The sequence below is a fragment of the Dipodomys ordii genome, unplaced genomic scaffold (assembly GCF_000151885.1).
Source record: "Dipodomys ordii isolate 6190 unplaced genomic scaffold, Dord_2.0 Scaffold159, whole genome shotgun sequence".
Lineage (NCBI taxonomy): Eukaryota > Metazoa > Chordata > Mammalia > Rodentia > Heteromyidae > Dipodomys > Dipodomys ordii.
This window is the reverse complement of record NW_012267375.1, coordinates 1,550,887-1,562,979: the sequence shown is the minus strand read 5'-3', so window position 1 is coordinate 1,562,979 and position 12,093 is coordinate 1,550,887. Positions and strand designations below refer to the sequence as shown.

The window sequence follows — 12,093 nt, the reverse complement described above, 5'->3', positions numbered from 1 at the left end:
CTGACCAGGGACAGCACAGGGGAGGGTCCACTCATGGGGACATTTCCACTGGCACTGACCAGGGACAGCACAGGGGAGGGTCCACTCATGAGGACTCTCATCTTGACTTCCAGGTCTTGCATTTGACATTGGTCCTGATTAAAGGACAACACGAGTCATTTTGCTGATAAGGAATATTGACTAAGTGATTGTCTTCATCAGTATCACCTCCTGAAGATCTCAGACATCCCACCTACATCTACCCTGGAATAATTAATCCTCTGAACTGAGAATGTATAGGCAAAGTTTTACTTGTTATTGGTCCTGGAGCTTGAACTCAGGACCTGGGCACTGTCTCTAATGCTTCTCTCCCGCTCCCCCCACCCGCCCCCACTGCCTCGAGGCTAGTGCTCTACCACTTGAGCAACAATTCTACTTCTGGCTCTTTAGTGGGTTAACTGGAGATAAGAACCTGCTGCTTGGGCAGGCTTTGAACCATAATCCTCAGATCTCAGTCTCCTGAGGAGCTAGGAATATAGCTATGATCCACTGGTACTCAGCTAGTTTTACTTTAAAATATGGTTACAAAGGAGCTTTTGTAATATGTCAAGCGGTATCTATGGTGTCAAATAAGCTAGCAAAGGAAATAGGTACTAGTCTTGAATCCACATAAAGGTCACATGAACTCATGGGGAGGCAGGGGGATAGAACAGAGGCACCAACAAGGTGGAGGGTGAGGTCAAGATCATACCTGCTCAGCCAGCTTTCCCAGCCTGTTGGGCTGACAGAGGCCAAGGCGGCCAGCAGAGGGAGACAGGGAGGAGACAGCACAGGAAACAAACAGAAGGCCACAGGCCACATGAGAAACACGTGAGAGAAAGCAAAACACATCACAGTATCTTGAAGAGCAAACACAGGCATTCCATGAGGAGCTCTGGCATCATGCTTGGCACCCAGATTGCAACACACACAGGTTAGATGCCTTCCCATATATCTAGCATGGAGCAAAGGAGCAGGTTTAGGTCTTAACTCAGAGCCACCAATCAGCACAGGAAGGAAACACCAAGACGAGACCCAGTCAAGTTCTCACTCTCAAGGCCTGAGGCTCCAAGTGGAGAGCAGGCCGAGAATGCTCTGACACACGCAGCCTCTACATGGAGGCCTTCCCTGCCAAATGACCGCTCTGAAGACAGGCATGTGCTCAACAGGTACTTCAGGGGCCCAGAAAAGGACCCCATTCTGCTCTGGAGAAGAGATGTCACTGCCTCTGAGCTATGCCTTTTCATTTGTTCAAGATCCAGGTAGGCAGAATGCCTACTAATGCCAGCCTGGGAACCTGTGTCTCTGACTGCACCTGCCACAGGTCCTGGTGATCCTGGGCATGGCCACCTTACCTGGAGACAGATGGCCACATTGACCCTGCACCCGAAGGTGGTGCTCACAGCACGAGCCGGCAGGCCCAGGTCCTTGAAGAGCTTGGAAAAGGACTGTGTCAGCGCAATTCTGGGCCGCTCCTCAGCCACCACCATGCAGGTGCGCACACACGACAGGTTCACCCCCTTCATCTACGAAGGAAAAGGGAGCTGGTCTACAACAAGCAGTCCGGGGCTCCGGGACCTTCCGGAAGGTCCCTAAAACATGTGGTGTTTGCCCTAGGTCTGAGCGTACAAGGCAAAGAAATATAACCCTGTTTGTTCCCTCAGCCTGTCTTGATCTAAGAATTTATACTTGGTGTCCCACCTACCCACTAAGCCCTTCCCACATTTTCCTCTCCACTGAATGTGCAGCTGAAGGAGCCCCACGGTGCAGGTACTTACCCGGAGGGCACCAGTCTGTGTGCCCAGGCCCTTGGTGCACATCTCCATCACTGAATAGGAGCAGAAGGTGACGCGGGCCTTGTACTGGCTGACGGCTGACAGCCACAGGGACACATTGCTCTCCAACTCCAGTGGGGGCACCAGCACCGACTGGTGTCCTGAGTAGACACTGTTGGGAGGTGGGGGAGAAGTTAGGAAAGAACCAGCCACTGGGTGTGGGACACACTCTTTCCTTCCTCAAGGACACTGCTTCTCCAGCCAGGACGGCACAGGCTTGCTCAACGTCCAGGAGCCGTACTGTGGTGTTTAGTCTGGAAGTTACATACAAGGAACCTGGCTTTACACAGAAAACACTTCAGAAGCACCCATAGATACTCCATGCTAAGGGCTCCTTCTTCCAAAGAAGGCCCTCCTTCACAGCTCTCGATAAATTAAAGAGATCCTTCTCAATAACTAATAATGGACAGCATCTGGAGCTAATGAAAACTATTTTTATTCTTTTATTCCACCGTAGGCCCACACTCCTATCTACCTCATCCTCAAATAAACCCACTTGCGTGTCTCTTCAGCTTCCTGGATGTTCAATTGCTGTAGGACACAGGCCTGTGTGTGGTGGGCTCTGCTCTCACCTGCAAAGACACCACAGTGCGAAGCCCAGGCCACAGTAGGGGTCCAGGCAGATGGCAATCTGTCTTGAGGGGTACAGTTCACACTGCAGCTTTATGGAGCGGCACAAGGCACTTGTGGCTGCGTGAGACATCTGAGGAAGTGGAAGAAAGACCTGCTCAGCGGTGCAAGAAGAGGGTCAGCACAGAATCTGCTCTGAGTCAACATGGCAGGAGGCGGGGGGGCGGGGAGGGGGCTCTACACTACAGCAGCACAGCTTCTTCATCCCCACAGAACCTGAGTAATACTCTGAAAGCAGTACACTAGGATCTCTGAGCAAGATTCCAGCACAGCAGTTCTTTAATTACCCTCTTAGTGCCTAGGAAAATAAGACTCATCAAAGCTGTCTTTTCCTAGGGGCTAGTCATACATTAGAACAGCCAGACATTACCATAAAACATCGATTTTAACACAAATTTTAAAAAACAATACTGTTGCTCTGTGCTCTGCATCACAAGGATCTGCTGAAAGCTACATCAGCATCACTCTGTCCATTCCCTTAGTTGTCGAGGCTAGAGCAAACAAGGGCTCAGCAAGGCCTACCTTCACCCCTGCCAAGATCCCAGTAGTCGACACACTGAAGTCCAGGTAGGCAAGCACGTCTGGGGAGGGCGGTCTGAAAATGCTAGGTACTTTCTTTTTTGGTATGTCATCTGTTAAACAGAAGACATGAATCACATTTCTGTTCCTGCCCATACTCTGCACAGGTAAAGGCTTCAGCCTCCACAGGCAAGAGCGGGGGGGCAGGGGGGAGGCTTGTTTTTGGTTGGGAAGTTGTGCTGTGGCAGGAGCTCTCCTGTGTGTGCACGTGGGAAGGCTTCTCCCTCCAGGGAGTGTGGCCTGTGCAGGTTCTTCACGACTCTCTGAGTCTGTGGAGACTGGGAGACTGGGGAAGTGGGGAGAAGTGGGAAAGAAAGGAAGGAAGAAAGAAAGAAAGAGAGAGAGAGAAAGAGAAAGAAAAGAAAGAAAGAAAGAAAGAAAGGAGGGAGGGAGGGAGGGAGGAAGGGAGAAAGAAGGAAGGGAGGGAGGGAGAGAAAAAGAAAGAGAGAAAAGGAGAGAAAGAAAGAGAAAAGAGAGAGAAAAAGAAAAAAGAAAGAAAGGAAGGAAGGAAGGAAGAGAAAGAGGGAAAGAAGACCAGAGAGAGAAAGAAAAAGAAAAGGAAGAAGGAAGGAGGGAGGGAGGGAAGGAGGGAGGGAGGAAGGAAAGAAGGAAGGAAGGAAGGAAGGAAGGAAGGAAGGAAGGAAGGAAGGAAGGAAAACAAGTCCTACAGCAGAGGAAGAGAAGGAGTTTGTCCTGGTGAGTCCAGCTGTTGGAGACACTTACCCGTGTCTAGGATGGTTGGCCAGGTCCTGATATCCACAGCGGTGGCTGCTTCCTTGGACTTGAGCAGCCTTGTGATGGCCTGGGTGCTGAGGATGCAAACAGACTTGCTGACCTGTGCCACACAGAAGTGAGGGAGGGTCTAGGTGAGCCGTGAGCTTTGCCCTTCACCTGCGTGCCACCTTACAGCAGTGGTGATACACAAGGAGGGGTCTATGGATTCCCACCCAAGAGAAGCTACCGAGTAAGCGCACCTCCACGATCATCTTCACTGTTGGCAGAGTGGTACCTAGGTTCTGGGGGTGTGGAGGCCTCACAGTGACAGGCACGCAGCCACAATATAGGCAGCCGTAGAATGCAGCAATGAGGTCTACCCCTGGAAAGAGAGAACAGGTAGTGAGCCCAGGGATTACAGCATGGGTATCCAAGTCCACAGAGACAAGGGAGAATCAAGCCAAGATTTCCTTGTGAGATTCCTTGTGAGACAGCCATGACTGATTCTAAACTGACCTGTATTTATGAAACCTGGCCTGTGCAGACAGTGTGGCAGAGAGGAGGGTATCTTCTACTCCCTCGATGGCCAAGTGGCAGAGGGACTAGGGTGTAAGCAAGAAGACTGAGGCTGCATACAGTTTTGGGTTTGTTTGTTTTAACCAGTACTAAGGCTGGAACTCAGGGCCTGGGCACTGTCCCTGAGCTTCTTTAGACCAAGGCTAGCACTCTACCACTTGAGCCACAGCACTACTTCCAGCTTTTTCTGTGTATGTGGTACTGAGGAATTGAACCCATGGCCTCATGCATGCTAGGCGAGCACTGTTCTACTGAGCCACATTCCCAGACCCGAGGCTACAGAGAAGTCACAAATGCTCACCTAGGCAGCACTAGGCACATCCCTGAGCACTGGGGGGGGGGGGGGGGTGCACAGGTCTTCACACAAGACCATGGAGGAAAACTGCTGAGACAAGCTATGACAGAGGTTTCCAGCTGTACCTCCAGACCTCCATGGTCTCAGAGATCCCTGGGGACAGTGTGCTGTAGGCTTTAGGCTTCCTGCTCCCTCACCCATACCAGGCCCAGGGTTTAAATTCCCCAAGAAGCTTGGAGGAAAGTCATGCCATGCTTAAAACCCATTTTCCAGAGTTAGTCTGACTCGTTTGGGTGGGAATAGACAGAACTACATCCAAGCAGGAGGAAGGGAGGGCAGCAGTCATTCCAAGAAGGGGGCAAGTGACCACATGCCAAAACTCCAGCTTATACTTGAAAGCCACAAAGGTGGCTGCACACACCCACATGGGTAATGCTGAATGTAAATATGGGATACAGCAAGTGCATGACCTTGGGATGTTCCAGTCTTGTCATTTCTGCCCTAATTAGGAGGTTTGGGGTGTGAAGAAAGAGGCTCTGTAGAAGAAGCTGGAAAAACAGCATGTACCAAGAGCCAGTTGTCCCTAAGAGGCAGTCCTGTTAATTTGATATTCTGGCTCTGCTCACTGAGGAGTCCAACTAACCATGGCAGCCCCAGATTCCTCAGGACTAGATCCTGCTCTGGATCATCATAATGGAGCACCTGGGGAGATGAGCACACCTCAGCCCAGGAGCAGGAAGCATGGGATAGACAGAAGTCCCTCAGAGGAGCAGCTACGGGGTCCTGGCTGGCCACAGGGGCTCCTGCTGACGCAGCACATGCCATAGGAGGGCCCCAGGTGTACACTCACCTGGGGGGTAGACCAAAGCCACATGATCCCCTGCGTCCAATCTCCCCTTCTCCACTAGAGCAGCTGCCACCCTTTCAGCCCTCTTGTGCAGCTGGACACAGGTGGCAGTGCTGGTGACTGTGCCCTGGGAAGGCAATCGATTCTGTCAGTGTGCAGACACAGGGAGGTAGAGAATGTCGATCTGAAGACTGAGCCTCTGCACACCTGGCTCTTGTGATCAGGCACCACATGTCGACAGCCCTGGGTAATGCTGGTGTCAGCTAACTGCATGAAGCAGAGGGACAGGCACTCCACTCACTGGACAGAATCGGGACTGACAGTATAGAACACCTTTAGCTGTTCCAACCAATCACTTCTACTTCAAATACATCACAAGTAATAATAAGTATCTAAGTTCTCTTTAACTAGTCATATCATCTTTCTCTTTCTTTTTTATTTGAAGATGGCGATAATTTAAATTATCACCATAGTACAAGATTCTGTCTCAAAAAAGCAAAACAGAAAAACCAACCCTGAGTCAGTACACAGCATTTTCTTACAGCTGGTATCATGCTATGGCTCACAGGGACTCATGTATTCCTGCTCATACTGGGAGAAGAGGGTTACAGCCTCTCCCTTTGTGGTTGGTCTTCTGAACACTTGTGATTTAGGGGAAGAGTTAAATGTCCAATTTGGGGAGTGTTTCAAAATAAGAAATATGACACTCCTAGTATACAGTGTAAAGCACACTACAAGGCATTCACAATATAAATTTCCAAATACACAGGCAGCAGGCTCAGAGAATAAGTAGGATTTGTCATTTCAAAGCTAAAAACAAATATAAAAAGTCTACATTTCAAATAATGCTATAAAATCTAAATACCTAAGTTTTACCACACAAACATTTCCTTTAAGCTTACAAATCTAGAACTGTATGTGTGTGTGTGTGTGTGTGTGTGTGTGTGTGTGTTGTGTAATTTTTATTTATTTTTTGGTCAGTTGTGGGGCTTGATCTCTGGGCCTGGGCACTGTCCCTGAGCTCTTCAGCTCAAATTGAGTGCTCTACCACTTGAGCCACAGCACCACTTGCCATTTTTTTTTTTCTGGTGGTTAATTGGAGATGAGAGTCTCACGGACTTGCCTGCCTGGACTGGTTTTGAACTGCAATCCTCAGATCTCAACCTCCTGAGCAGCTAGGATGACAGGCGTGAGCCAGCGGTGCCCAGCAAACTATTTATATTTATACTATCTTTAATTAAAAATGGAGATGATGAGAATTTTCCTGCTACATACAAAATCAACAGAAGGACTATTGTGTGGCTTGCACAAAAAGACAGGGCCACACAAGGAAAGCAGAAGACAGAGAAAATATCTTGATGAGGAGCTGTGCTACTCTTTGAACACAAGGGTAGTAAGGATCCTCGAGTAACCGACTGAAGAGGGTGTCCCAAAACTGGCCAAGGCACAGCCTTGCTCGCACCTTGGCACTCAGCAACAGGAACAGTGGATGGTCAGGGGTGGTGTGAGCCCGCCACTGCAGCACATCGACCAGGAACGGGGACTGCAAGAGGAGGGATGACTTAGCACAGGGCGGAGGTGGAGCTGCAGACCCACTACCCCGGGAGTCAAATGCTACGCTCCCTCCCCTCTCCCAGAAGCCACACATTACCTTCCGAGCCTGGTCACTGTCCTCTAGGTGGGCCAGCTCTCTTCCAGAGGCCTGTGCAATTCTCTTTCCAGCAACCAGGTTCCCAACAATCATCGAGGCTGGTCCAACTTCTAGAAATGGATTCTGAGTGAGAAGATGTCAACTTCCAATCTAAATTTATCACGTGACTTGAAATGTGCTTGCATTAGACACTGAACTCTTTTCATAAAATTATTCAGAAAACCAACCACACGTTTATGCTGAGTGACAAAGAAGCTCTCTTTTCTAATATAAATGTCATATGGAGAAATGTGGGACCTCAACCCTTGGGACCAAACCCCAAACCCTTGGGACCTCAACTAAATTCTTCACATATTTTTAGTTTATTGTATGCCTAAATCAGAAAATTAAATATTGATGAAATTTATTTTTTTAGTAATAAAATAATGTGTCCAGCAGGGCACCAGTGGCTGATGCCTGTAATCCCAGCTATTCAGGAGGCTGAGAACTGAGGATTGAGATTTGAAGCCAGCTTGAATGCAAAATCTGCAAGACTCTTATCTACAATAAACTACCAAAAAGCTGAACCTAGAGCTATGGCTAAAGTGGTAGAGCATTAGCATTGAGCAAAAACATCTCAGGAATAGTGGTCAGGCCCTGAGTTCAAACACCAGGACCACCACGCGCATGCACATACGCACACGCGCATGCACACACACACACGCGCACACACACACACACACACACTAATAATAGCAATAATAATAATAACAAGGGTGATGCGACTAATAATTAACAAAAGAAAAATAGGCTTGTGCTAAAAATTTATGTAACCAAAGCAATGACACACTATACATACAGTTAAAGCTGTTTTTAAAACTAGTTTTCAAATGGGTAATATCAGGGTGGGAAACAGACCACTGAGAAACTTCCAAGGTGCCATCAAACCTGTGGCCGGTCACAGGGCTGACACTCACTGCACAGTGGTCCCAGCAGGGCCCCTTCCTTCCCATAGCCCAAGCCTGCTCATGGGTGTGCGTTCGACCCTCCAGGAGCCATCTCCCAACTGCCCACAGCTAAATACTACCTCAGATTTACCATTACAATTGTCCCTAATGGGTACCACTTGAGGTTCTAACCATGGTGTGACTACTGCCAATTTTAAGACTAGAGAGTCATACTGTTAGGTACAACTAACCTGGCTGTTTCTGACGTGGTTTGGGGAGGTTGGTGACACAGGTGTGAGGGCACATCAGCACATTACATGGGTGCAGTGTCCCTTCCAGAAAGCGCTGTTTGGTTTCAGAAATGTGAATCCCTCCAAGAGGAGCCTTGGGCAAGGTGTTGGCAGGAACCAAGGCCAGGCAGTACACCCCTACCTGATGGATGCTGTCGATGGCCTAGAAGGCAAGGACCCTGATGAGCACATGCTACCAGCCCAGGGTCTGGAGAAGCTGGAAGCAGACACCACGTGGGACAGAGAGGTCCAGGAGCAGAGAATCTATGGGATGTGTGGATAAGTGAGAGGGAGTAGAAAGTGTGAATATTTCTGACACTCAACCAAGAAAGGGGAGTCGCACGTATACACACTGTGTCAACTACAAACAAAAAGACATGCGCGCACACACACACACACAGAGTATGCATACACAGGCAAGGAGAGACACACACAGTGCATGCACATACAGATGGTGTTACTCAGAACAGGGAGACCCATGCACACATACACAAGCTTTCACACATAGAGAGAGACAAGAGGAGACCACTTGCTACGTACATAGGCAATGGGCACTCACATAAGGAGTCACCCAAGAATAGAGGGACACACACAAGTCTGTAACTGCAGTGCATCTGTCGGGAAAGGGTGAGCCAGCAAGAACAAAAATGTCTGAACAGTCTTGCTTTTGGATCTAAATCTGGGACCATGTTTAGGATGGAATGTCAAATTTTTAAAAGCAGTCCCTCATAACTGAAAGTAAAATGAAGCTGGCGAATGGATCGAATCAGAACTGGCTGGTGACACAGCTCCAAAGGTGCTGTCTAACAGGACTTTGACAGCCTTCACAGTCAGCCCCAGCAAATGTCCAAGGGAAAGTGTAAGGCCACGTGAGCCACTCTCAGGGTCTCTGTCTTTGAAGCAGTGTGCAGAGCGTAACAGTGGGGACAGGGTGCCCTGGCCTTACTCACTGACTCTGCTCATCAACGGGGGGGTCAGGTTAAATGAAAGGCTTATGGGCTTGAATGTACAGTGACACTCACAATGTACATTATCTTACAAGTAAACCAGCAGACAGCATTTCTACTCTTCCCTCTCAGATGGGCCCAGGGACAGAGACCAAGACAGTAACATCAAGAATATCCAGTGCATCAAGCCAGTAACACCAAGTAGCCTCTGACATTGGACCCCTTGTTGCACAGGACAGGTGTCCTGTGCCTCTGAGCTTCCTGCTTCTTCTACAACCTTGGAGACACCTTGGAGATGTCAAGGGGTTTCCACTGCCCTCTGAAAGATAAAACCCATAGCTAAAACATACAAAAGCATAGCCAAATGTTTTAATCCATTAATTCGTGATGAAACAAACCAAAGTAAATCAAGAGTTGTTCCTAAATGATTTGTTACTTTCACTTAGGTTTCCTGTACAACCAGCCTCAGGTACTCAGCTAGCTGCTGCAGCTGATGATGAAGAGGGACAACTGAATCAAAGTCTAACTAGGCACTGGTAGTTCACACCTATAATCCTAGCTATTCAGGAGGCTAAGATCTAGGGTCACTGTTTGAAGCCAGCCTAGACAGAAAAGTTTGTGACACTCATCACCAATTAATCACCAAACAGGGCAAGAAGTGGAGCTGTGGCTCAAGTGATACAGTACTATCCTTGAGCAAAAGAGCTCAGAGATAGTGCCCAGACTCTGAGTTCAAGCCCCAGGGCTGGCACCAAAAAAAAAAAATCTCATACAGCACAGACAACATATCACAGCACAGGATATGGGAGTGCCAAGCCAAGGTGGACCATAGAGTTCCACAAGTCACCTTCTGAGGGGAGTTTCACCAGGAGAATGGCCATAACTTTAATGACACCTCCAGACACAGCCACCAGTTGACAGTAATCACAGGGGACAGAGGACACATTCAGTGACACACAACTGTGAAGTCATAACAAGTCAGGCCAGAGAATGCTACCAGAAAACTTGTTTTCTCCTGAAGTGAAGTGCAAGGAAAATGATGAACCTATTCTAAAAATGCCTTAAAGATTTGGTCTTATCAGCTGTAATTTGTGATCTTGTTTCGATTCTGAGTCTAAGAAACTAGATAACCATTAGATGACTGAGAAGTTTAAACACTGATTAGATGTTTAATTGTATTACTGGGCCAACACAGATGGCTCATACTTAGTGCTCCTTTGGGGGACTGAGATCCAGAGGACTGCAGTTCAAGGCCAGCAGGGCAGAAAAGTCCATCAAACTCCATCTCCAAAAGAATCAGCAAAAAGCAAGGCAGGAAGAATGGGATAAATGGTAGAACACCAGCCAAGCAAGCCAGCCAAGTGAGTATGAGGTCCTGAGTTAAAACCCCTATATCCATACACACACAAAATTTACTGCTAATTTTTAAGGTATGTTGATGGTGTTTCTGGTGGTACAGATGCAACATGAAGCAGGATCATAGGAACCAGGAGCTAAGACACTATTCTCTTTATACCTAACATATCTGAAATGCTCCGTAAAACCTATTAAGAGTTGGGGAATCACACGGTGAAGGAAAGGCTCTATGGCACAGCCCTGTCGCTACTCAGTACCCTCCAGAGGCTGTGAGGTATGCCTGGCTGGGAGCACCCACCTGGAGCACTCGGCTCATCCACTGGAAGCTGTCCTCCTCAGAGGCCTCTGGCCGCTGCTCAGCCACCAAGACAACCCGGTCATCACGCAGCACAGTCACAGAAAACACAGCAATCCTAGGGGAGCGGCAGAACACAGAAACTCTTCCTCAGAAAATGTAGGCTACACCAGTGCCTCAAGTTCAGTCAAGTCAAGGGGCTGCTTGCTTCAAGTTCATAAAGTGACTCAGATTCTAGTCTCCTTGAATAGAGCTGAAATAAGTTTTCATTCACAAAATAAGAGAGGTTCAGTACTATGCATGGCTTTTTGTTTTCAATCCTGGGGCTCAAATTCAAGGCCTTAGGCTGCTAGGCAGGTGTTCTACCACTGGGTCACACCTTTAGCCCCCTTTCCCACTGGTTTTTGAGATACAATCTTGCTTCTTGCTCATGTACCTTGGTATTCCTATTTGTCACTATTTGATATTCCTATTTCCCACAGTAGCTGGGATGACAGGGACATGCCACTATGCTCAACTTCTGCTGAGACGGAATCTTGTGGACTTTTCTACCCAGGCTAGGGTAGAATCCTGATCCATTATCTCAGCCTTTGATACAGCTAGTGTTAAATCAGAGTCAGGTACTCTTATCTTGAGACTACCAGACAAGTGGCTTAATCTTCGAACACTTCTGCCTTGTCATTTCTTCTTAGCCAGCTGCACTCACATGGTCAGCACCAGATCAAAAATTGATATCTCTGAGCTGGACACCCATGGCTCACGCCTGTAATCCTAGCTGCTCAGGAGGCTGAGATCAGAGGATTTCAGTTTGAAGCCAGCCCAGGCTTCAATTAACTAACAAAAAACCAGAAGTGTTTGGGAGGGCAGGGGCAGGGACACAGAAATGAAGGGACAAAGGTGGAACACATGCAGCAGTGGTACTCACTGTATACTATGTTGAAAGTGAACTATGCAACTTGCGGGTGGCGATGCAAGGGGAAAAAGAAATGTACTCTTTACCTGACTTTTGTAACTGCAATCCCTCTGTACATCACCTTTATAATAATAATAAAAACTAAAAATATAAAAAGAGCTAAAAACAAAGCAAAAGGCCAGAAGCAGAACTGTGCCTCAAAGTGGTAGAGCGCTAGCCTT

General features: G+C 48.1%; 1 protein-coding gene across 1 annotated transcript in view; it reads right to left on the bottom strand.

Moving 5' to 3' along the window:
* Dip2a (DIP2 disco-interacting protein 2 homolog A (Drosophila)) overlaps nucleotides 1–12,093 on the bottom strand; it is a 118,169-nt gene that overhangs the window by 12,360 nt on the left and 93,716 nt on the right. Inside the window, exons 21-31 of the mRNA XM_013032906.1 lie at nucleotides 10,963–11,077; nucleotides 8,323–8,524; nucleotides 7,146–7,255; nucleotides 6,957–7,037; nucleotides 5,498–5,621; nucleotides 4,037–4,158; nucleotides 3,786–3,897; nucleotides 3,006–3,115; nucleotides 2,426–2,556; nucleotides 1,797–1,965; nucleotides 1,374–1,544 (exon numbers count right to left, since the gene is read on the bottom strand). Of these exons, the coding sequence (XP_012888360.1) occupies nucleotides 1,374–1,544; nucleotides 1,797–1,965; nucleotides 2,426–2,556; nucleotides 3,006–3,115; nucleotides 3,786–3,897; nucleotides 4,037–4,158; nucleotides 5,498–5,621; nucleotides 6,957–7,037; nucleotides 7,146–7,255; nucleotides 8,323–8,524; nucleotides 10,963–11,077 (1,447 nt within the window). The remainder of the gene's footprint in view (nucleotides 1–1,373; nucleotides 1,545–1,796; nucleotides 1,966–2,425; nucleotides 2,557–3,005; nucleotides 3,116–3,785; nucleotides 3,898–4,036; nucleotides 4,159–5,497; nucleotides 5,622–6,956; nucleotides 7,038–7,145; nucleotides 7,256–8,322; nucleotides 8,525–10,962; nucleotides 11,078–12,093) is intronic.